Source organism: Equus caballus, chromosome 5, assembly GCF_041296265.1.
Source record: "Equus caballus isolate H_3958 breed thoroughbred chromosome 5, TB-T2T, whole genome shotgun sequence".
Classification (NCBI taxonomy): domain Eukaryota; kingdom Metazoa; phylum Chordata; class Mammalia; order Perissodactyla; family Equidae; genus Equus; species Equus caballus.
This window is the reverse complement of record NC_091688.1, coordinates 23,479,319-23,503,651: the sequence shown is the minus strand read 5'-3', so window position 1 is coordinate 23,503,651 and position 24,333 is coordinate 23,479,319. Positions and strand designations below refer to the sequence as shown.

General features: G+C 51.3%; 1 protein-coding gene across 1 annotated transcript; it reads left to right on the top strand.

Moving 5' to 3' along the window:
• The first annotated feature begins 5,724 nt into the window (after positions 1–5,724).
• On the top strand, positions 5,725–16,909 carry NENF (neudesin neurotrophic factor). Its single transcript, XM_023640752.2, has 4 exons — positions 5,725–5,988; positions 14,784–14,844; positions 15,557–15,660; positions 16,604–16,909. The coding sequence occupies exons 1-4, from the start codon at positions 5,812–5,814 to the stop codon at positions 16,778–16,780; spliced, it is 519 nt and encodes a 172-aa protein (XP_023496520.1). The 5' UTR covers positions 5,725–5,811; the 3' UTR covers positions 16,781–16,909.
• Positions 16,910–24,333: the final 7,424 nt, after the last annotated feature.

Here is a 24,333-nt window from a genome sequence, read left to right as displayed (position 1 = left end):
AGATACAAATACAATGTGCTGAGTGCTCTCATGGTTCTTCCATGCTAGAGTGGAGAGATAGACCATAAACACATAGAGTTTTCTGTACTTGCTGTCCCCAAGCCCTCTCCTCCCATTCCCTTATGAGCACATGCCAACCAGGCTTTCATCCTCTCCGCTCCACTGAAACAGTGCTTGCCAAGGTCACAAATGACCTCCAAGTTGTCCAATCAGATAGCCATTTCCCCACCCTCCTAGAGCCATCGGCTGCACTGGACTCTGCTGATCTCCCCTCCACCTTGTACACTTTCGTCCCTTGTCTTCCAAGACACCACACACTCCCACTTTGCCTCCCACCTTGCTGGTTGCTCCTTCTCAATCTCCTTTGCTGGTTTCTCCTCATCCCCTCAACTCTCCAGTGTGGCGTTCCCCAAACTAGGTCTTTGGTCTCCTTTCTACTCACTCTCTAGGAGCTTGTGAAGTGGTCTCCTCTAGTCTCATGGCTTGAATTACCACCTGTATCCTAAAGATTCCTGTTATGGGTTGAATTGTGTCCCCCAAAAATATACGTTGAAGTAATAACCCCGGCTACCTCAGAATGAGACCTCATTTGGAAATAGAATGGTTGTAAATGTCACTAGTTAAGATGAGGTCATACTAAGTAAGGTGATTCCTTAATCCATTATGACTATGTAAAGATAGAAACACAGGGAGAACGCCCTGTGATGGCAGCAGCATGATGCAGCTGCAAGCCAAAGTGGCCTTAATCATTCACCTGCTGATTACAGGTCATGGCTCAGGAGGCCAGGCTCCATCCTTGGCCAAGCAACAGGCAGCATCCCAAGGCTCACCAGCCACTACTAGAAGCTAGAAAGAGGCAAGAAATGCTTCTATCCAAAGTCTTGGAGGGAGCATGACCCTGCCAGCACCTTGATTTTGGACTTCTAGCCGCTGGAACTGTGAGACAATAAATTTCTGTTGTTTTAAGCCCCGCAGTTTGTAGTATTTTGGTATGGAAGCCCTAAGAAATGAAAACAATTCCCAAATATATACAAATGAGTATCTCCAGCCTCCAGCTCTCCCCTGAACCCAGGCTTACATGTCCAGGTGCCAAGGCAACTTCTCCACTGGATGTCCACCCAGTAGCTGCAGAGGGTAGCTACTGAAAGCACGGAGCCTGCCACCAGGCTGCCTGGTTCTGAGTGTTGGCTCTGCCACTTACTGACTTTGTGATCTCAGGACTTTATTTATCTCTCTGTGCCTCAGTTATGTCATATATAAAATGGGAATATTACTGCCTATTCATAGAGTTCTGAGAGGATTAACTGAGTCATCAAATGTTAAGGACTGAACACTGTCTGGCACATTGTAAGTGTATGTTAGTGCTAGTGGTTATTGCAAGGTTCAGATCGGAACTATTAATCTCCTATCCCAAATCCGCTCCCCTCCCAGTCTTTCTCCCTATGATAAACTCCATCCTCCCATTTCTACGGTCAAAACTCTGGAGTTGTCCTCAGTTCCTCCCTTTCTCCTACACCCCCCCATCTAAATCAGCAGATCCTGTTGGCTCTACTATAAAAATTCATTCAGCATCTGATCACATTTCACCACCTCCCCCACTACTCCCTGGTACAAGCCACCGGCATTTCTTGTGGCTTATTTTCAGTAGGCTCCTAGCTGGTCTCTCTACTTCCACCCTTGCCGCCCTATGGTCTATTCCCAACATAGCAGCTGGGGAGAGCCTGTTAAAGTCAGATCAGCTCACTCCTCTACTCTAACCCTTTCACAGCCAAAGTCCTCACAGGGACCTACAAGGTCCTAAAGGATCTGTCCCGCAGCCCCCACCTGTCCTCTTACTCCTCCCCTCACTCTCTCAGCTTCAATATGCTGAGCCTAAGAGCCTTTGCACTGGCTGTTCCCCATCCCCAGAGTGCTCTTATCCTGGGTATCTATATGACTCATTTCCTCACCTCCTTCGGGTCTTTCTCTAAATCTCACTTATCAGTGATGCCTCCTCTGAGCACCCTGTTAAAACAGCAAACCCCCTTGCCAGCACATCCCCACCCTGCTTTATTTTTCTCCCTCACATCTACCACCTTCTGACTTTCCTTTACTTTCAGTCTCATGCCCTAGAATGTAAGTTCCATGAAGGGTTCTTATGGGTTTTGTTCATTGCTGTATCCCAGTGCCTCCGGCAGTGCCTGGCATTTATTGGTACTCAACTAGTTGTTGAATAAAGAAATGAACAAAAAACTTCACATAGTGAAAAGAGTGCTATGTGATAGACAGAGAGAGAGAGAGAGATGTAATAGAGAGTGAGAGGGCAGCTGTGGGGGAGATGCTGATTTATCTTGGGGAAGTCAAGAGGGGCCTCGTGATGGTGGTTACTTGTGAGTTGAGATCTGAAAGATAAGAAGACGCCAGCATGTGATGACCCGCACCCCAGGCAGAGGGCCCCAGAACAGTACAAAGGCCCAGGCTGGAACATAAGCAGAAGGCAGTGTGGCTGGGGGGTACTAAAGGGGGCTTGTAAGAGACAGAGTCAGAGAGGCAGGCAGAGGCCAGACGGTGGAGGCTGGGTTGTGTTGATCCTGGACTTGTTGCCTCTCAGATCCAGTCCTTGCCTCCCCTGTTCAGCAGTGGGTTGCAGGGACTGGCCCTGTGGGCTGGGTTTCCACTGGGTTCAGTCAAGAGGAAGCACTGCTGGGAGATGGGAGGGGATCTGAGCAAAGGAGAAGGCAGGATTTTTCTTTCCCTTTTCCTCTGCCTCCAGCAGCTTCCCTTCCATGGCTCCAGCTCCTGATGCAAAGGCCTTTTGTGGGTCTAGCTTCAGCCAGGAGAGCCAGGCCCCTAGTCTCTAATGACACCATCTCCTCCTTTCCACTGGCAGGATGTTGCTAATGTTCCTGCTGTTGCTAATCTCTGGGTTGCCTCAGGGTTACGTCTTGGCCTCTTCTATCACCTGTGTAACCAGCTCCCTGCATTAGAGCCATGCTGATTTAGAATAGTTTCTGTTTTCCTTGCAGATGACTGACTGATTCTGTTTGGAAAACCAAATCTGGGTTCAAAGAGAAGGGCAATCGGGGGAGATGCCTGGAGAAACCCAAGGGCATATGAGCATGCTGTTAAATTATAGACTTGTACTCGGTGTCTCAGTGAGGGAGAAGCTTGATCTGATCGGTAGAAATTATAGGCAGTATCTTTTACTTCAAAGAAGTTTCTAACAAATAGAACTGCAGAGAGAGAAAGGGCTCAAGCGGAGAAGCAGCACACTGTACACCAGGGATGTGATGAAGTTATGTGATGCATTGGGAAGGGACGGTATTCTCTTCAAGGGTGGAGAAAGGCCTCTTCTAACCCAGAGATGCTGTGACACGGTGTAACATGGACACTGCATGCTGCCGTTCACACAGCCTTTCATGTCCATTATCATTTTTAGTTTCAACAAATCCCATCAAGGATGCAGGCTGGTATGTTACTTGTGTGAAAATTGAGATGCAGAGGGTTTGTGGACCGATCCTGTATAGGTCCCTCTGCACTAGCAGCCCTTTCTGTTGAATAAGTAAATGTATGAAAACTTGGTGCATCACTGAGGAGAGGTGTCACCTGGTGGTTGACGGCAGACTGTGGGACTCAGGGCCCATGCTGGAATCTTGGTTCTGCCAGCTACTGTATGACCTTGGGCAAGGTACTTAAGGGTCTCTGCCCTACGGTTTCATCATCTGTAAAACAGGCGATAATAATAGTTCTTACTTCATAGAGTTACAGTGAGGATTAAATGAGTTAATACACATGAAAGTGCTGAAGCTGACTTGGCACGCTTGGCACCCTGAGCCGTGCTTTGGTGTCCTTTGCATAGTAGTGTGTTAGGTGGTGATAAATACTAGGGAGAAAAATAAAGTGGGACAGAGGCATAGGGAGCGTTGGGGGTGCCACTTTAAAAAGGCCGACCAGGGAAGGCCCCACTGGCAAGGAGGTATTGGTATAAAAATCTTAGTGGCCTGTAAAGGGGGGCAATCCCTGCACAGGGAAAGCCCTGAGAATAAATGCAGAGGACGGAGAGTGCCCTGCTTCTTGGAGGAACAGCAAGGAGGGAAGAGGGGTAGGAGATGAGGTCAGGGAGGTAAGGGGTAAAGGGAGAGGAAGTGGAGGGCAGATCTGTGCTTATTTTTAAAAGACTTTGGCTTTTACGCTGAGTGAATGGAACAGAAGGAGGGGTTAAAATGTTAATGGAATGACTCTGGCTGTTGTATTGAGAAGAGACTGAAATATAGGAGCTACTGCGATAATCCAGGTGAGAGACGTTGGCGACTTGGTCCAGGGTGGGAGGTGGTGAGAAGGGGGTGGATCCTGGATATGTTTTGAGGATGTGGCTGATAGGATTTGCTGACAGATGAGACCCCGGGTCTGAGAGAAAGAGAGGAGTCAAGGATGACCCCGATTGTTTTGGCCTGGGCAACTGGAAGGATGGAGTTGCCACTTCCTGAGATAAGAAGAGATGGTAGGAGAGCAGGTTCTGGGGGGAGAAGATTAAGATCAGTTTGAGGCTTGTTCCGTTTGAGAACACTGATATCTAAGTGGAAGTCTCAAACTGGCAGTTGGGTATATGAGTCAGGAATTGCGGGAAGAGTTCTAGGCTGGAGATGTAAACTTTGAAATCATTGGCATATAGGTTGTATGTAAAGCCACAGAGTGGATGAGATCGCCAAGGAAGGGCATGTGGATAGGGAGGAGGAGAGGATCAAAGACTGAGTTCTTGGGGCTCGCTAACCTTTTGTGGTTGGGAGAACTGGCAAAGGAGACCAAAGCACGGCTCAGGGTGCCAAGTGTGCCAAGTCAGCTTCAGCACTTTCATGTGTATTAACTCATTTAATCCTCCCTGTAACTCTATGAAGTAAGAACTGTTATTATCGCCTGTTTCACAGATGATGAAACCGCATGGCAGAGACCCTTAAATACCTTCCTTGCCCAAGGTGACACAGTAGCTGGCAGAGCCAAGATTCCAGTAAGGGCCCTGAGTCCCACAGTCTGCCTCAACCACCAGGCGAAGCCTCTCCTCAGTGATGCACCAAGTTTTCATACATTTACTTATTCAACAGAAAGGGCTGCTAGTGCAGAGAGACCTACACAGGATCGGTCCACAAACCCTCTGCATCTCAGTTTACTCCTTGTCTCTCTCTCCCCTAGAACGGAAACTCCAAGTGGGCGTGGATCTGTCTTGTTCAGCGATGCATCCCCAGTGACCTCGTACACGGACGCCCTCAAAAAGCATCTGCTGAATAAATTCATGAAGGAATCCTTGCACAAGTGTTAGCTATTATTATTTTAGTGCATATCTGTGCCGTGCCCTACCCTTTGTAAAAATCCTCTTGGGGACCTGAAATTTAAACACAACTGGGAAAGAAAACAAATCAGCCCAAAGTAAAAGTGAATGAATAAAGTTGGGGTCCTAGTTTATAAAAATACCTGGGCTGTTGGGCTGTGTCATCTATGCACCTAATCAAGGAACTACGTGCTGGAACGTACGTGGCTCTTTGGCTCAACTTTCCGTCTGCCGTTTCGAGTCAGTGCCTTGGGTTGTAATCTTAGCTCCATGCGCTCAGCGGCGCGGTCCCGGGGCCGTGAGAGCCGCGCAGTGCGCGGAGGGCGCGGAGTCCTGCTCCCGGCTCGCGGCCCTCGAAGCCCCGGCGGGCGGCTCCCGGCTCGCGGCCTGCGGGTGCGCGCGGGGCGGGCCGGCAGCGGGCGCGCGCCGGGCGGGCTTCCGGGCCGCGGGACGGGAGCGCGCGGGCTCCACTGCCCAGTCCGTCCCCGGCCGTGCTCCGCGCGCTCACCATGGCGGGCCCCGCGCCGGGGCGGCGGCTGCGGCCGCTGGCAGCGCTCACCCTGGTCCTGGCGCTGGCCCCGGGCCTGCCCGCGGTCCGGGCCGGGCAGGCGCCGCGCCCCGCCGAGCGGGGGCCCCCGGTGCGGCTCTTCACAGAGGAGGAGCTGGCGCGCTACAGCGGGGAGGAGGTAAGCGGGCGAGCGCGGCGGAGGGGCCCGGGACCCCGGCCGGGTGGTGGGGAAGGAGGCGGGGAGGCCGCGACGGCGCCCCCTCCCGGAGCCCGGGCTCGGAGCTGGGCGGGGGCCCGAGGCCTGCCAGGCTCCTCTCTCCAGGCCCCGACGGCCGCCCAGGGGTCAGGGGCAGTCGTCGGCGGTCGGGCGCCCTGCTGTCCCCTCTCCACCAAGCCGGACACCCACCCCGCGCTTCCCCGCTCTTCCAGCGAGCTGCCCGCCTGCGATGCGTTTTGGCTGGTGGTCCGTACAGAAACCTCAGAACTTTCCTGTGTTCAGTGTTGGCATCAGCTGGGGACAGACACTTCTGCCTACTCATTGGGGGGAGTGGCGGGGCAGGGAGGGAGGGGGGCAAAGCCTGCTGCCTGGGTTGGGTGGGAGTTGGGGCAGGCCCAGGGACGAGCCAGGCTTTCCCTGCGCCTTGTTTTCCCGCCCCTATAGCCCAGGCCTCCTCTGTGGGGCCGACTCTCCAAACATGCTTAGTGCCTGTGCCCTCGGGGCTGAGCAGGGGCCGGGGGAGAGGGCAGAAGGAGATCGGAGCTTAGGGACAAAGACCCCCACCCCAAACACACCCACATCTGTCAGTAGAGTGCAGGTGTCCAAGAAGCTTGTCACAGTCACCTGTCCATTTAGGCTGGTGGGGCCCAGTGTGATGGCTGCGGAGTGTGGGAACAAGAGGCAGCTCATGAGAAGGGCCATAGCGAGAGACATTAGATCGGGGAGGGGCGAGGGACAGTGTGGCCGCGAAATCATTGAGTTCAGAGTTGATATGAACCAGCCTCCTGCTTTTACACATGAGGAAACTGAAGCATGTCACCAGTTAGTGGTGGAACAAGGAAAACACCCAATGTTCACTTGTTAAAACCCTCTGGCCTGGACTCCCTAACCCCTAAGTTAACTAACCTTAGACAGATCAGCTTCGCAAGGGGGACCTGAAGCCTGGCTGTTAGGCAGTGATGCGAATTGGGCATTGTTGTAAAGTGGGGTTGGTTAGAACCCTGAGTCGATGAGAACACAGAGGGAGGGCGGCAGGGACGTGACTAGATGCTAAGGGACACCATCTTTTGGGGCAGCGGGGAACCAGAGGGTACAGTCAGGGCATCTGTGCAGGAAGGAGTTAACATAGCAGGCCTGCTCTCCTTAGAAAGGCCTGCTCGAAAGAAAGAGTGGCTCTTGGCTGCTGTCTGGATTTCCAAGGTGTTTCACACCTCCCTCATGAATAAGGGTGGCTCCATGCGGGCTCTTTGTACGAGTGTGTTTGTGTTGAACACTGCTAGGCAGAGAGGGCCTACATGGCCAGCCCCCAGTGAAAAATCTTAGGCTCCGAGTCTCTAATGGGCTTCCCCAGGCAGAAACATCGCACACGTGTTGCTGCATTTTGTTTCTGGGGGAAGAGTGTGCTCTGTGTGACCCCTCAGGGGAGGGAGAAAACATAAGGAAGTCCGCACTTGGATTCCCCTAGCCTCCGCCTGCGTCGCTTTTCCTTATGATCCAGCTGTGCATCCTTACTACGTTGCTGTGATAAATCCTAGCTCTGAGTACAACTGGTTGCTGAGTCCTGTGAGTCCTTCTAGTAAATCGCCAAATGTGGGGGTGATCTTGGGGACCCCCAGCACAGAACCCAAGGGAAGAGAGAAGTGGAGGTGTGTGCAGCAACAGTGCCAGGGGCTGCAGAACGGGGAGCTGAGAAAGGACCTTGGGTTTTCTCTGCTGATGTGATTGATAGTTAACTGAAGGAAGGAGGGAGAGAAGCTTGGAGATGGAAACAGGGTAAGGAAAGAACCGTTTTGGGTATGGAGCCCAGAGGATGTCTGTAGGCAGAGAGAGGAAGAGAGTAAGGGAGGAGGGGGCAGTGGAGTGTAGCTGGGTGGAGCTGTGCTCTAATGTGGTTTGTCCTAGATGGTTCTGGTTCATGGGTGTTGTCTTGGGATAATTATTAATAGCCCCCTTTCACTCTCAGAAGTGTCACTGTTTGTATAATGCATTCTATGGTCACCCTCGATAGAGCATTAGATGAGGTATTTGGATCATACCTGGGTTTGAGTGCCTGTTCTGCTCTGTGACTTTGGGCAATTACTAAACTGATGTGATGGGGCCCACCCAGATTTTCCAGGGTAATCTCCTTTACATAAGGTCAGCTGATTGTGGATGTTAATCACGTCTATAAAATACCTCCATAGCAACATCTAGATATGTTTTTGGTTGAGTAACTGGATACTATAGCTTATCCAAAGTGACACATAAAAGTGACCATCATAATGGCTATAAGAAGAGTTCCTACCTCTGTGTACGGGTTTTGTAAGGATTAAATGAGATGGTGATATGCAAAGTGCTTAGCATAGGGCTGGTGTAGTCCTACCACAGTAAGCCTTAATAAATCTTAGCTGCTATTATTTTTATTAGCTTATTATGAAAGATACAAGCAAGAGGCAGTATAACAGGAACATAATCCTCTTATGCGATTCAGAAATCAAATAAGCGCTGCAAACCGGAAGGTTTTTTTTAATAAGTCAATTGACAGCAAAACCTGATCTGATCTGAACTCTTGGTGATGGACCCTTGTTGAAGCGGACACGAACCTATTTATAGTCTTTATTTATCCTACTTAGTGTGAACATTCATGTTCATGCTTTACTGTGAAAATATTAATATAGTTGATAATGGGGTGCTGCCTTGGACCCCCATAGATATTATGGTATGTGCCCCATAAAACCTTTCTAAAATCTGACAAATTCTGAATTCCAGAACACATCTGACCCCTAAGAGTTTCCACTGTGGGACTGTGGATCTGTATAGCAAGTCCTTCAGAAACATCTAGCAATGAGTGTCTTATTTCTGCTGTTAGCTTTTTGGATGAGAGCCGAGGCAGACCCACCTGTCCCAGCCCCACATCTGTCCTGTGGTTTGTGGCGGGAGCTCGGGCACCCGTGCAGGGAGCTGCGTAGTGTCGCCAGTGGAAGGTTCAGATTGGAAATCGTGGAAGACGGGGGTCCTGGCTGCTGGTGGCCTTCTCAGAAGCATGCTGTGTTCTGGAACTACTGTGCAAGGCCCTGCACCGGTTTCATCCTTTGGGGCATTTTGGGTTCTCAGAGTCATCCACAGTGTGGCTCCCTGAATCATTCACACCTGGGAGTATGAAATAGCTGTAGTTGGGCTTGTGGCATCAATTAGTCCTCTTGGAATACCTGCTGAAAATCTGGCCGACTCGACGCCTCTTCACAGCTCATTCTCCCCATAGTTCTGGTAAGGCCGGATAGAGAAGGTCATCTGGAGGACCAGTCTTGTAGCTAACACAGAGATCACAGAGAAAGCGTGTCGAACAGAAATGAAAGTAGGACGAGAAAGGTCAAATGTGTTCCAGAGGGCCGTCCTGTGGTCCTCGATTTCTTCAGCTCTGGTCAAAATTGCCCTTGGAAGTAAAGATATTGGTCACACACTTCCGTGGACAGCTTTTGCCTTGTCACGTCAGCTGTCCTCATAGCAGGGTTTCACTCTTTACAAATTACAGGTCCAAGATTGGCGTTCCGATTTTCAATAAGGAAGAATGTCGTGGGGAGGGCATAGGCTTTAGAATCAAACGGGTATGAGTCTGAATTCTGGCTTCTTATCTACCAGCAGAGAAACTGTCAGCAAGTTATTTAAACTCTAAGCCTCAGTTTCTTCGTCTACAAAATAGGTATAGTAATACTTTCCTCGCAAGGTCGTTATAAAAGTTGTCATAAGTGACATACATGAGTATAAGCAAACATGTATAACGTATGGAGAGCACCTAGCATGGTACTCAGTAAATGCAAATTTCTCTGCTTTCCCTTTGATTACCCCTGAAATATATATTAATTGTCCTGAATTACAGCCCCTCATAGCCAGCATGTGTGACTGAGGGCCCAGCCCAGGCAATATGATCAAAGTAATATTCTTGTATGACTTACCCTCACATTGAGCTTTTAGAATCGAGAAACAGCATAAATCACAAGCCATTCATGAATTTGGTCATTGCTCGTCCTCGGAAAATCAATGCACGCCACATAAATGTGGGGTGAGAGACGTGCACCTGCTTCTTTGCTGCTGGTGTTCTAACCTGTATGTCGGACTTTGGCGTCTTCAGAATTTTCCCTGATGGAGACGAGTCAGTGGCATGTGCACAGTATTTTCCGCTGCCTTAGCGATGGAGGAAACAGACGGGGGAAGGATTGGTTTATCAAGGAAAGCAGATGTCGTGACACAGTTAGCTTTGGGGGAGGGAGGATGGGGTGACTTCGAGGACTCTCCTTGGTCCAGAGGGAATGCCATTCTCCACTCTCCAAGTGCATCCTCAGAAAATGTTTCCTGCCTTAATTGCACCGTAGGGCCAAGTGCAGGAGAGCCACCCTGCCCTCCCCAGCCTGTCCCCACACCCCCATCATGACGTCTGGGCCTGGGACCAGATGTATGCGTTTAACAAACACTTATATAGAGCTGACTCCACCAGGCACTGTCCTAGCCGCGTTAAAGCACCAGCTGACTTAATGATGACCACAGCTCCGTGAGGTCGGTGCTATTATTATCAGTTGAGGAAAGAGGCACAGGGAGGTTAAGTAACTTGCCCAAGGTGACACAGCCAGTGAGAAAGACAGGCGGACCAGGCTGTGCTCCCTCTGGCATGCACAAAGGAAATCAACCACCAAGAGTCTCCCTATCCATCACTCTGGGTGGTGTGACCTGTTCCAGGGCATATTGGTTCAGTCTAAGAAGGTATCAGAATGCGAGTATGACAGGAAGTGTAGTTTAGTTTCTGGAGTTTATTCAGGGCAACCCTGGACCCTGGGTTTGCCCAAGGCCCTCTAGGCTTCAGGGCTGTTCTTTGTAAATGGAATTTGTCTGTGCTCCGTCACCAGCTCTCCTTGGAATCTGTGCTATGGGGGCACGGGGTCACACTTATCTTCTGCTTTTCTAAAACTTAGTGATAGTGAAGAGTAGGACTGCACTTCCTCCCAAAGGATCATCCTGGACACACATGAAGAATAGACAGTCTGAAGGCTGTTGGATGGAGGCGGGTGAACAAAGAGGTGAAACCACCCTCTCTAATTATGCAGTAGAATGATGGCTTGTAGATGTTTTGGCTGGGTTAAGGAATATGTTTTGCATCCTAACCTGGTATACACAAAGACACAGCTGAAACAAAAGTTCCATGAAACAATGCTTATTCTTACTATGTGTGATACACTCTGATGTTTTCTATTTTAAACTTTTTTTTCTATTTTTCTTTCTCTCTCTCTCTCTCTTTTTTTTTTTTGCTGAGGAAGAGTCGCCCTGAGCTAACATCTGTTGCCAATCTTCCTCTTTTTGTATGCTAGCCGCGGCAACAGCATGGTGACTGACAGACGAGTGGTGTAGGGCCACACCCAGAAACTGAACCTGGGCTGCTGAAGCGGAGCATGCCACGCTTAACCACTAGGCCACTGGTGCTGGTCCTCTATTTCATTTTTTTTAAAAAACCTGTTGAGAAATCACTAATAGATTACCAATGCTAATTACAGTTAGAAAAACCTGGCCTTAGATCCTTGGAGGACCCAGTTATTTCTGCAGAAGAAAACATTCGCAGCCATTTCCCTCTTTTCTAAGGAGGAGAGTCACTGTGGAGGGGCTTCTGCTCTGTCCCGGCCCCTGGTGCAGGGTCTGAAAGTGCTGGGGGGTCAGGAGCCGTTGGCCCTGCCTTCCTGCTGCACCCAGGCTCTAGGTCTCTCTCCCGCAGCTGTGGACGGGACCCTCCTTCCTCTGCCCGCTGCTTCTGTATCCTCTTGTCGTGGTAGCTCACGTGGCACCCCCTGCTGGCCCTGCTTGACCACGGGGAGGACAGCCAGCTGGTAAGGGAAGCCCAAGACCCAGAGGAAAGATAAAGGCCCGGTCTCGTTTATGCAGGCCGGTGCCCTGAGTCCCTTCCGTCTGGGTACCTCTGACCCACTCCCTGTGTCTTTCCTCTGGGTCCTCGGTTGTCTGGATGACTTCCCAGGACACTCTCACCCTCTCCGGGTCCCAGGCAAGTGCGATGTCCTCGTGCTGTGTGCCCTCTGGTGGGGCAGGCCAGAGAGTGGACTGAGCCTTGGGTCCCAGGCTCCAGGTTCCAGAACGTGCTCTTCTTTTAATCTGCTCTGTGACTCTGGGCAAGTCTCGTGATCTCCCCGGGCCTGGCTAGCTGCCTCTGTAAAGTGAAGGTGTTAGATAGACTATCTTCAGGGCCCCTTCCAGTTTTAATTTAAAATTCCTCCAGAGTCCTTATCTGTCACTTGGGGATTACATTTTTTCCCTATCTTTCCTTTAGGAAAATCTCCAATCTCCTTCCTCTTGGTTATCTGATTCCTCTTTGAACTGATAACTTTTAAAACCTAGAGGAAGATAAGGGAAACTAACATTTTTTCCCCTAAACTGCTAAGTGCTTTATGTCTCTAGCCTTGGTTAATCCTTTTAACAGCCCGATAAATGGATACTTGTGTTGTCTTCCTAGTACAGAGGAGAAAACTGAGGCACAGAGAGGTTAAGTAATTTACCCAAGGCAACACAGCTCATAAGTGGTGGCTCAAACCCAGGCTTGACTTGAAAACTTATGCCAGGACTCATGACACCATGGTGAGTCCTCCTTTGGTCCCATGGAAAAAAACCCAGCCCTCCTGCTGTTATTTCAGACCTGCTCTGGGGACAAAAAGCAATGTATCCTTCCAGGTGGATGAGGGGGTGGTGGGACCATGGTGTGAAGCCGGTGCTGAGCATGTGGGTCTTATCATGTCTCTATGGACGTTTCCTTTCCTGTGTCTGCATTTATACTCCCTAAGCTTCCATCCACCTTCCTCAGTTGCCATCTCCTGGCCTGAACACCCGTGCCTGCTGGCTCTGCTATCAGGGGTCATCCATCTCACATGAAAAAAACTCGCTCCCAGGGCACACTGACAGTTAACTGGTCTGGCCAGTCCTCTCTAGGCAATGTCTGTGTAACAGGATTGCCTTGAAAGGCGCTCAGCGTGCCTTCCGCCCCTTTGTGACCATTTCCTTTGAGCACTTACACCTTCGATGTATAGTTTCGTGAGGGGTGCATATTTAATTGCCGCAGAAGTGGAGAGTGTTAGTGATCAGATGCATGTTTTTATGTTATGTGTGTGAATGTCATGTGTATATGCCTGTTTCCACAGAGAAAAGTAACATCAAAGAAAAAGCCACAGAATGGAAAAGATGAGAAAATGCTGTGGGTAAAATTGCAACTGTAATATATTTTAAAACTTGATAGAAATACATTAAGGCCACTAGATAAGCTATCGAAGTTGAGGAACAAGTAATCACCATGAAGGACCAGCAGGAAATCATGACAAAAATGCAGTCTGCTGGCTGGTTAAGCCATGTCATTTGAATAACCCTTATTAGATGAGGTGGCACCAGCATCCACCAAGTCAGCGGGACTTCTGGGGACTGTCTGTAGGAGCTGATTCAGGAATAAGAGTAACCAACCCTGTACTGTGCCCCTATGCTGTGCCTGCGACGTGCTCACTTACACCATTTCCCTCAGCATTCCCGCAGGGCCGGTAGGTGTCATCCCCATCTAACGCTTAGGGAAACTGAGGCCTGAGAGGTTAGGTGACACTGAGATATGTTTCCTTGGCCAAGTTGCTTGACTTCTCTGAGCCCCATTCCTCTATCTGTCAAATGTGGTAATGAAAACACTTGACCTTCAGCTCCAGGAGGGCAAGAACCCTAAGGGCACTCCCCGCCCCCAGAGAAGGCCAAGTAGCGTGTTCTTGGAGAACCTGAGATTTCTGTGCACGCTGGCCTGTGAGCTGCCGGGCTGGTGTCAAAGGAAAGACCTTCCAGACAGAGGGTGTCCTGGAACTGAGCTAGTCACCCCAGCCTGAGCCCGACGTGATGGAAATTAGAAAATCCATGCTGTTTGCTTTTATATTATTCTCTTTTGGGGGAGAAATTCTAAGGTAACATTGTATACCCACAAACATAGCAAAAAATAAAGTATAAAACCCATTGTTAGAACCACGGGGAAGGAAACTGCGTTGCTTGTGTATTTCTGGCACCGTAAGTGGTTTTTCAAAGGATAAACTGGGAAAATATAAAAAGTGATTACGTTGTTCACATCCTTTGGCCTAGGACTTTCATATGTTGAAGTAGGCCTCAAGGAAATAACTCATCAAATTAGAAAGTAACGTAGAAAGATATTCCTAATGCTGCCATTTATAGTTCTAAGGAATTGGAAACAAGCCAGACACCCAAAATAGAAGAATAGCTGAGGAGACAGGTACACAGTATCACTAATATAAATACGATACAGCTGTTTAAATGACAGCCATTTGGTTATTTCAATACATGAAAATGTTTATACAAAGTAATGTTACCTGTAAGAAACAAAATGTAAAATAGATCATTTACACTGATTACATCCATGTTTGTACACTGATGAAGATGGAAGGAAATTTGGACCGATTTAAACAGTTTATCATTTAACATTGTTTTGAATTTTTATCTGTGTAGAGTTGCTTCTGTTCCTGATTTTTTTTTTTCAAGAAAGGTATCGCCCTGGGCTTGTCATGATACTCTGTAACTTTTCTGTACCTTGTGAGTGGGCCTGTTATGCAGGGAGGGGCGAGCCCGCTGAGGACTGGCTCTTTTTAACTTCACCCACAGCTCTCTCCACAGCCCATGGTGGGAATAGATTTTACTGACTTGAGCTGAAAGAGCTGGGCTCTTCGCCTGCTCCTCACAGCTTCTCTCCTGCTTTCTAGGAAGATCAGCCCATCTACATGGCAGTGAAGGGAGTGGTGTTTGATGTCACTTCTGGAAAGGGTAAGTGGCTTGGCTTTGTGAATCCTTATTTCTGGGGAGCTAGGCAGCCAGAGTGGGCATTGGAGGTGTGAGGAAAGGGAAGGACTGAGTTAACAATCTTTATCAGGGTTGTACTTCAGCAGTGTTTTCCCTAATAATGTCATGCTCCTGCTCAAACACCTTCCATGGCTCTCCATTGCCTATAGAATCAAATTTAAACTTGATCGTTTACTGTGGTTGAAGCAGTGAGAGGAAAAGTGTTACTTAGCAAAGAGTTGAGATCATAGAATGTCATAGAACATTTTAATGCCATTTCATGGTTTCGCTAATGGTAACTACAAATGATATCGCGGAAGTAATTTTGTAATGGCTCATTGTTTCCTTGATGCCAAACAAAAGAGGTTAAACGGAAATAGACTTGGCTTCCACTGACATTTACAAAGACTGAGCATTTTTCTTGCTTGCATTTTAAATACTTTTTAAGAGATTATTTTTATTCTGTATTTTTTAAAAAATCACCTCTCAACCCAGCATGTGCGACTTACTCCATATTCTGAATTAGTGGAATGCAAACTGATGGCTGGGGTGGCTTATTGGACTTCACATCTTCACTGCGCTCTGTCTCCTTGGGCCTGGAGCGTTTTTCACAATTGGGTGGTCTTGGAAGCCCTCTGCCCCCGCTGCTCTGCATGCACATCCACTCTCACACCCTCCTTCTTCCTCCCCACTGCAGAGTTTTATGGACGAGGAGCCCCCTACAATGCCTTGACAGGGAAGGACTCCACCAGAGGGGTGGCCAAGATGTCCCTGGATCCTGCAGACCTCACCCATGACACTGTGAGCCAGCTTAAGAGCCTTTGTCAAAATGTCGTGCCCCCCACCCCCCGGCCATGGCCTTTTTTACCTCTGGGCAGTAGCGAGGCTTCCTAACTAGCCTCTTTACATCTCAGTCCACTGGGTGTGGTGGCCAGCTGTCTTCCTGAAATAGACATCTTACCGTGCCACTCCTACTCAGAAACCTTCCATGGCTCCCCGTTGCCTACAGAGTCAAGTCTAGACTCCAGTGAACTTATGATCAAATGCAGTGATCTTCACAGTTTGGCTCCAGCCTGCCTTGGCAGCCGCGACCCCCATCTCCCTTACCATCTACACTCACAGCCCCCAGCCTCTTACAGATTTGCTGTTAGTCTCTGAGACCCACTCCCCAGGCCACTCTTGGTCGCTCAGGAGATGAATCCTGAGCCCCCATGCTCATGTTTCCATGAAGGAGAAAATGGCATTAACAAAACCCAATTCAGAGTCTAAGTGATCCCAACAGAAAGGCTGGCATTCCCCCGAGTTGTGCTCAGATGAGTCAGACTCTTACGCTGCAACATTACAGAAACAATGAAAACATTAAGGAGGGGGAAGGGTGTATAAATCTCTAATGGGAGGAGTGTAGAGAACGGTGGGATCAATCAGGCAGGAGGAGGGGCATGCAGATGGCAGGGTGCGCCCCCATCCGGCCCCAGGCCGCCGGTGCTCCGGAGGCTTTAATTCCTACATCAGTCAAACAGCAAAACATGATGAAGCCATTGCTCCCCTCCCATCACCACCTCCCCAACACACACGCACGCAGGATTGTCTCTTCAAAAGCCAATTGTCCATTATTTGGTTTGTTGAGATATTTTTTCTCTTGCATCGGGGGTGTGGGGCGAGTAAGGGGGGACGGCCAGAAACCAGTGCCGGGCATGCTTCGCTCATCCCCACCCTCTGTGTGTCCTGGGCTTTTCTCCCCAAGACGGGCCTCACAGCCAAGGAGCTGGAATCCCTGGATGATGTCTTCACTAGAGTGTACAAAGCCAAGTATCCCATCGTTGGCTACACGGCCCGAAGAATCCTCAACGAGGACGGCAGCCCCAACCTGGACTTCAAGCCTGAAGACCAACCCCATTTTGACCTAAAGGATGAGTTCTGATGTTCGCTGTGCAGGAGCACATTCTTAAAGGGGGACGCGGGGGGACACCCAGGGGTGACATCTCCTGCAAGATCGGCTGCCTGGGCCTCTGGTCACCCGATCTGAATAAAGCAGACGTTTAACCTGGAACACTGGATGCCCTTTATTGTCCCTGGACAAGTGTCCTGTCCACCTGGTGTCCTGCCCGCACACCAGCCAGGGTAGTTCAGAATAGCCGAACAGGGAAGCTCCCCGAGTGTCAACATTGGCTGTCCCGGTGGTGGAATTAGGAGTGACCTTTATTTCTTCTTTATATTTTCCTGTACTTGCCAACTTTTCTACTGTGACCGTGTTTACTTTAGAATAAGCACAAAAATAAACTTCCTGTTTTCACAAAAGGAGAATTCTTCCTTGGAGCCTCGTTGGCACCCTTTGTAAGGGACAGCCTCATGCCGCCTTTCCCTTCCGTGGTCCTGCCCTGTCTGCCTGCCTGGGAGGGGGCCGGGCAGCAGGAGGCATCCACGAGATGTGGCAGAAATGGGGAGGATTGGGGGAGGGGTGGAGAAGGGGAACAGGAGGTGCTAAAGGGGCTGGCTTTACACTACACCCCGGAGAGATGCCGGTGTGAACTGGCTTCAGCCCCACCTGCAGCTGGGAAATAGGGAGGAGGGCTGGGGTCCAGTGTGGGCAGAGCCTGCTCTGGAGGTCATTCCAGGGGTGGTGAAGCACACGCAACACGCTGGACTCAGGTCAGATTTGATAAAGAAATCCCCTTTGAGGGGAGATTTTTCCCTCTAAGGGACGTTTGGCATCGTCTGGAGATATTTTTAAATTTTCAGTTGGTACAACTGTAGGATGCTACTGGTATCTAGTGTCCAGGGATGTTGTTAAACATCCTACAATGCACAGGACAGCCCCCCACAACAAAGAATTATCTGCTCCAAAATGTCAATTGTGCCAAGGTTGAGAAACTCTGCACTAAGACTCATCTTGGAAACTTTACTGTAGAGATGAATTTTTTTGACATAAAACTGTCTTTTATTAAAATAAATAGAAACTACCCTCAAGAGAGAATTTTTACGTTAAGCAGAAGAATCTCCCAGGGTGACTGTTCCAAATGCTGATTCCTGGGTCCCACCCCAGGGCTCATGATTTGGTTTTTCCAGAACAAGGCCTGGGAACTGCATTTTTAATGAGCTCCCCAGAGGATCCTGATGCAGAGGGGCCCAGACGCACTTTGAGAAACATCACCTTGTGCCTTACCTGTCATCTCAGGGAGAACTCGTCCAGCTCCTTTCTGAGGACCAGGGTGACATTTGCTTTATTCTTTAGTGGGTCCAGACTAGAGAGTCTGATGGTGAACTCCTGGGTCCCACGCAAGAGTAATGGACCTGGAACTTATCAGACAGGACTCCTGGGCCTGGAATTCAGGAAGTTGTTCACGTGGCTGAGGTGGTCTGTTCTGGGATATTTTGCCCCCAAACAAATGATGTATGAATGAATACAAATGGTTGTTAAGTCCTTGGGAATACCTGAGAGGTGACATTTTTTAACTTAGGCGCTACCCACTTCTCGCATCACCAAGCGATGGGTGGGCTAGGATTCCATTCCTTAGAGTCCCGTCTCTGTAGGGTGGGCGAGGTCTCCAAATTCAGGGCCCTGGGACCTTTCCTGGACCACTGTTTTCCCTACTCCCTTCTCCTCCTGTTGTCCCCATCAAAGCACAGTTTCCCTCAGGGCCTCAGGCTTACCACCCCTCGGGGCACTTCTGCCCAGTTCCCTGCCCTGCACGTCAAAGGCCACCTCTAACACCCCAGCAGGGGTCTTCTCTGAATAAGAATGTCTCTCATTTAGAATTCCAGGTCAGCCTTTGCCAGGACAGAGTGCACAAAAACCTGGGCATCCTGAACAGGCTCCACACATCATGGGTGCAGCTTGGGGGAGGGGGATGCAGGCTGGCCCGGGGATTTCCATCGTTAGGTGTCTGCAGGGACCAAAGAAGGAAACACACAGATCCCAGGAGCCCAAGGCCTGTGTCCCATTTATCCCTCCTCCCACCTTTGCTTGTCATGTTTTCTTTGCTTTAAAGGCTTACATCCTCTTTATAAGACAGCCTAGACACGCCTCTGCCAGGAAGCCTTCCCCTCCTCTGGGGTCCCCTATGGCTTAGTGCTCACCTGCTTTGCTGTAATTGCCTATTTATGAGCCTGTCTCCCTCAGACAGGAGAGCCTTGATGGCCCAGCACAGACACTCATCTAGGGTGGCCAACCTTTCTGGACTTTCCGGCTTTTGCTCTGAAAGTCCTGCATCCCAGGAAACCCCTCGATCCTAAGCAAGCCTGAGGGACCGAACTGCCCCAGCGGCCGAGGCAAGGCCTCCTCCCAGCAGAGGGGCTCTGGACATGGTGAGGAGGCCGGGCACCACCTTGGGATGAAGAAGGAAGGAAGGAGTCATGATTCTCTACCCAGGAGAAGAGAAGGCTGAAGGAAAGGCTCTGGGAGGGTGGAAGGGGCTCGGGGTCTTAACCAGTCCCCACAGGAGGGCAAGTTCAGCCTCTCAGAGGGGAAGCTCAGGGCCTGGTCTGTAGCAGGTGCCTCGTGCATTGGAGCGTTGTTGATATTGGTGTAATTCTCAAAGTCCTTCCCCAAATCTAAGTTCCTCCTGTGAGGTGCAGCCCCTCTTAGTCTCTCTTAGGGGAAGCAGATCTCCTGCTGCTTCATATTCTCTGCACCCCGGGGTGCTGAGCAGCTCCCTCCCTCTCTGTGCTCCCCGGGCCTGCAGCTCAGGGCCTTCCCCCTGCAGATGGCATGGACCCAGCTCCTTTGCCATAAACAGGGAAGAAGAGGCTTAAAGGCAGGAAACAAGGTCCTGGAGCATGGAGCCCGGTTCTCTATTTGGAAAATAAGACCAAATGCCCCAGAGGAGTGAGTGATGGAACTGATCAGCCCGCAGAAGAGCAGAGCAGAGGGGCCTGGCCAGCAGCCCAGGTCCTGGAGGTGCGGTCATGCAGAGGCATCTGGCCCAGGCCCAGCCTGATCCTGGACAGCAGAGCTCCAGACTCAGACACTTCACCTCTTTCTTCCGGCACCTGCTCCAGGGGTCTTCTCACCCCGTCATTAGCTTCCAGGAGAAAAACAAAGGGTCTGAATAAAGCAACCTCACCCTCTTCATCGCTCCCTTCAAAGCTTCTCAAAGTCCCTGTCTCCAAAAAGCATGGCCGGCTGGGGCGCTGTCAGCTCCTGGAAATCCATGCTCAGAGCCCAGTTCCCGTGAGGCAGTTCATGCCCTGGCCCCAGGCCCTCCCCAGGGATCACCTGCAGGGCCCAGAGAATGCAGCTGGCCCTGCTCTGAAGGATGCTGGCTTTGAGGGCACAAAGGCCTTGCTCACGCAGGTCTGAAACTGCACAGGCTTTTCCAGAGAGGTGGGGCAGGCTGCCCAACGGCCCGCGGGGGAGTTGACTGACCAGGCAGAGGTTGGCCCTGCAGCTCTCTGTCCAGGACGTCAAATGTAATCATCGCCTGGAGAATTATTTCATACCACGATGTGTTGCTCATGTTTTATGCTCTATTTCACAGCCTGTGGGCCCAGCACATGTGGTGTAATCTCTCCATGCCAGAGTCAGCTTTGTCCCCTGGGCTTCTCTGCCCAGAGAGCTGCTTGAGCCATTCTGAGGCCTTCCCAACCAGCAAGTGCAAGGAGTTAACATGCCCCGGGGCAACCTTCCACCAACAGGGGCTGGAGCCAGCCGATCAGTCCCTCACCCCGAGGCTCGTTCCACAGGTGCCTGAGAGGGTCTGGTCCATCTCAGGTGATGCTGAGACCCAGCTGCACACAACCGGAATCAGCTCTTTAACACAGCTTTAAGTTGGCTGAGCCTCCTTCCCGGTGTCCTTCCAAGTCCCCTATGCCTGATCCCGTGGGTCGCTTCCCAAATGCGTGTCCCTGCACACAAGCCCCTACCCCAGTCTCTGCGTTTGGGGAGAACCCAAGTTTTAAGATGCAACTTTACTTCTTCAGACACCGACAATCCCCTTAGGCCAAACTCAGCTTTACTAGTAACATCTCACACACGCATGGCACTTTGTAGTTTGCGAAGTGCTGGTTCCACTGACGATGGCTGTGAAACAAATTACCCCCAGAATTTAGTGGCGTGAACCAGCTGTTCTTGGTGCTCAGAGATGCTGTGTGTCAGTAACCGAGAAGGCGCAGCAGGAACGTTCGCCCGTCCCTGATGTCCGGGGACCCCGCCCGAATGATGCAGGCTTGCTCACTGGCCGTTCCAGTGGCGGTGCTGGCTGTGGGCAAGGAGCTCCAATCCTCTCACAGCACGGTGGCCGAGCTGTGCCTCCTGTTATAACCCAGCCTCTGGCATCAGCAGCAGCACTTCTCGCCAAGGCAGCCACAGAGTTCCACCCAGAGTCAAGGGGCACGGGGCCATTTTGGGAAAATACACTCTGCCACAGTCCCCTCCCGTCTATCTTATCCAATTCCCGTGAAAGAGACTGCCTCTCGCCTTTGAGTCTGAGGGCTTAGCTCCATGCCCGGCCCGTGGCAGGCGTGCAGCAAGTCACATTCGTCTGATGGAGGGAGATGGGTCTTAGAGTCAGACTGACCTGGGTTTGAATCCTGGTTTCGTTACTTACTACCTGTACCATCCTGGAGAAGTTAGTTAGCTTCTCTGAGCCTCAGTTTCCTAACCTTTAAAATGAGGCCCAAAATACCCATTTCACAAGGCGGGTGCGGTTACGCATGTAATGTGCCAAGTGGACACCTGACACCTAGCGGTGATCACTTTCACTTCGTTTCCTCCCCTTCCCCTCTACTCCACCCCCACCTCAAAGACCGATGGCTTCTTGGGCTTCCCAGCAGGTTCCTGGACCGAGGTGAGAAGAACCCTTTCGTTATACATCCAGGATCTTGGCATCAGGCTGCGGTTAATAGAAGCCAGGGCGACCAGCTATGGTGCTCTCTCTTCCCCATCCCTGGGTGCTTGCTGCTCAGCCCAGAACTTGGAGCAGCAACCCAGCTCCCCTGATGGAATCTCCCTCCAACAGCTCAGACTTTGGTTTCCCAAATGCCCTGGAGATTCTCCCAGAGTCCCAAGGGCATTGCCTGGACTGCAGTCCTGCTGCAAGAGCCTAACACGGGGTGCCTGGGTGTCCCCACTGTGGTGCAGCTTGTCCCACCCCCAACTCCACCTGATGGATTGGATCCCTCCCCAGCTTTCACTTCCCCTGGGGTTGGGCCCTACCCCATACTCCAGAAGTTAAGTGACCTGAGTTCCAGAAGGTGCCTTACTCACAGTCTCCCCTGGGCCCTTGCACATGCTCTATCAGGAACGCTCTTCCGCTTTGCCCACATCACCTGCAAAACCTTGTCTTTGCTTAGATAGCACCTCATCAAGGAAGCTTTCGTGGACCCCTCCCTGCCAAAATGGTACCCAGCATCCTCTGTGGTGGCATCAACCTCACTGCTCTGTAGTTGTGTTTTAATTTGTCTCTCCACCAGGCTGAGATGCACTACCCTGTTCTTACTTGTCTTTCCACAACTTAGCATGATGCCCAGCACCTTCTGTGTTTGATAAAATGAAGGAATGAGTGAATGGATTGGTGCTCCCATGACTAGGGCACCCGTTTCCTTGGCGGCCCCCTCCCACCCTACACCCATGAAGTAGGTCTGAAACCAGGGCCCCATCCTGGGGCATCACCACAGCTCCTACCCTCCAGCTGAGGTCTCCAGTGGAGCCCATTGGGCATCGCTTTCAGGACCACTCCTGGACCGGCCACACCTGAGCCTGTCTGCAGCCTTGTCATGTGGGGAACAGATAAAAATAGTAAGTGGTTTCCCTGGCAACCACCACAGCAGATGGTAACCAGCATGGACAGTCTTGAAAAGCCTTGAGGCTGGGAGGAAAAGAAACCCTGCCCCAGCTGGCAGCTATCCTATCTGGGCCGGGCAGGGGGCCATCTGAGCTGCCTCTCCTCTTGTGGCTTCCTGGGGACCACCTGCTCTGAAGCCCAAAGGGGAAAAGTGGGCCAGAGGTGCTGCCCATCTGCCCAGACTATTCATCCCTGTCAGTCCCTTCACTGCTGCCCCTGTCCCCTCCCTGTGGGGTCACTGAGGTCCTCCACTGGCTGCCTCACTTCAGAGGCCACCAGCAGGAGACTCAGTCTTGCTGCCAGAGACCTAGTGTCCGGGGTGCGCATTGTGCTGAGCTTGTCCCAGGCCTCACCTGGACTGTTTGGGTCTCTGCCTGGGTCTTCAGTCCTCCTGGCTCTGGGCCCTCTCCCACCCTCCAGCCAGGCCCACGGCCTTGTCCTTGCCCCCCTCCCCCATAGCTCAGTCCAGGCCCTGCCTGAGACCCTGCTCTTGTCACCACCCCAGCTCCCCTCTAGGATAAGTAGAGGGCTTGGGGCTCCCGTGGGCTGAGGTTCTGGAGGCCCTTGAGGTGCAGGAGTCAGGGGGCATGAGCTACGGCGGGGGCTAGAAGAGAACTGAAAAGCATTGCCCAAAGGTGAAGCTAGAGTGAGCTGCAGACTGTCTGAGGGAGGCCAGGCTCTGGCAGAACCCACAAGAGGGGGAAAGCCAGCGGCTGAACTGGGAAGGGTGGAGGCAGAGCCTGGAGGGTGACCCTGAGGGGTCGGTAAGTGGAAGCCCAGGGACTCCAGGGCGTACTTGGTGGGCGTGGCCCTGTTTTGGAGCTATCCCTGTCAATCACGCTGCGGCTGTCTTCTCCCTGTTTGTGAGCGAGACTTCTGCTCCCCTCTCATCCCCCACCTCCTGGGATATCGAGTTTGCTGCATCCTCTTGGCTGTGGTCCCCTGCACACAGATAAGCCCACCCCTGTACTCGGCCCTCCTAGCTGAACTCTGCTTCCTGCCTCCTCTACTCACTTACCCCGTTAGTGTCGCTGCAGGCCCAGCGGGCATCTTGTCTCTGTCCACTGCTGTCTCGATGACGACTACAATCGTGGCACCTCACTGAGCCAGGCATGAGCCATGTGCCAGCACAGGTATTCACTACTTCATTTGATCCTCAGCAAGGAGCTACTGATATTTTACATGTGACAAACTGGGTCTCAGGAAGGACTAGGAACTGGCCAGGGAAACCACGCCTCTGACAACTAATAGGTCCCAGAGCTGGAGTCCAACACAAGTCTGACTTTGGTCCTGTGTGCCTCCCACTCTGCCTCATTATACCCGAAGGTCGAGTCTTCTAGGGAGGCCCACCCCAGGGCTGGTGGCAGAGACTCTAAAACCCTTGAGGTTCTCTTGAAAAAGACTCTTCAGGACTAAGAGCAAGTGATACAGGTTCAGGGAGGTGAGCCCCATGGCATCCCCCAGAGGGAGGCAGTGGGATCCAGGCCCACCTGTGGGAGCTTACAGCTAGATGGTGGCAGCTGCAAGTCACTCCAAAGACAAGAGAGGCTGACAAGGGCTGCAGGGCCCATGGTGCCCACCTGGAGGCCAGGTCCGTGGCAGCTGGGGGATGCTTGGCCTCATCTCCCCGGTGTTCCTGCTGCTGCCGCCCATGGTCCTGAGGTAAGGATTTGACCCTAGCCGTGAGCAGTCT

Coding starts and splice junctions, on each gene's coding strand:
- NENF (XM_023640752.2), top strand. CDS start 5,812: ATGGCGGGCCCCGCGCCGGGGCGGCGGCTGCGGCCGCTGGCAGCGCTC. Junction 5,989..14,783: donor CGCGCTACAGCGGGGAGGAG/GTAAGCGGGCGA, acceptor CCTGCTTTCTAG/GAAGATCAGCCCATCTACAT. Junction 14,845..15,556: donor TGATGTCACTTCTGGAAAGG/GTAAGTGGCTTG, acceptor TCCCCACTGCAG/AGTTTTATGGACGAGGAGCC.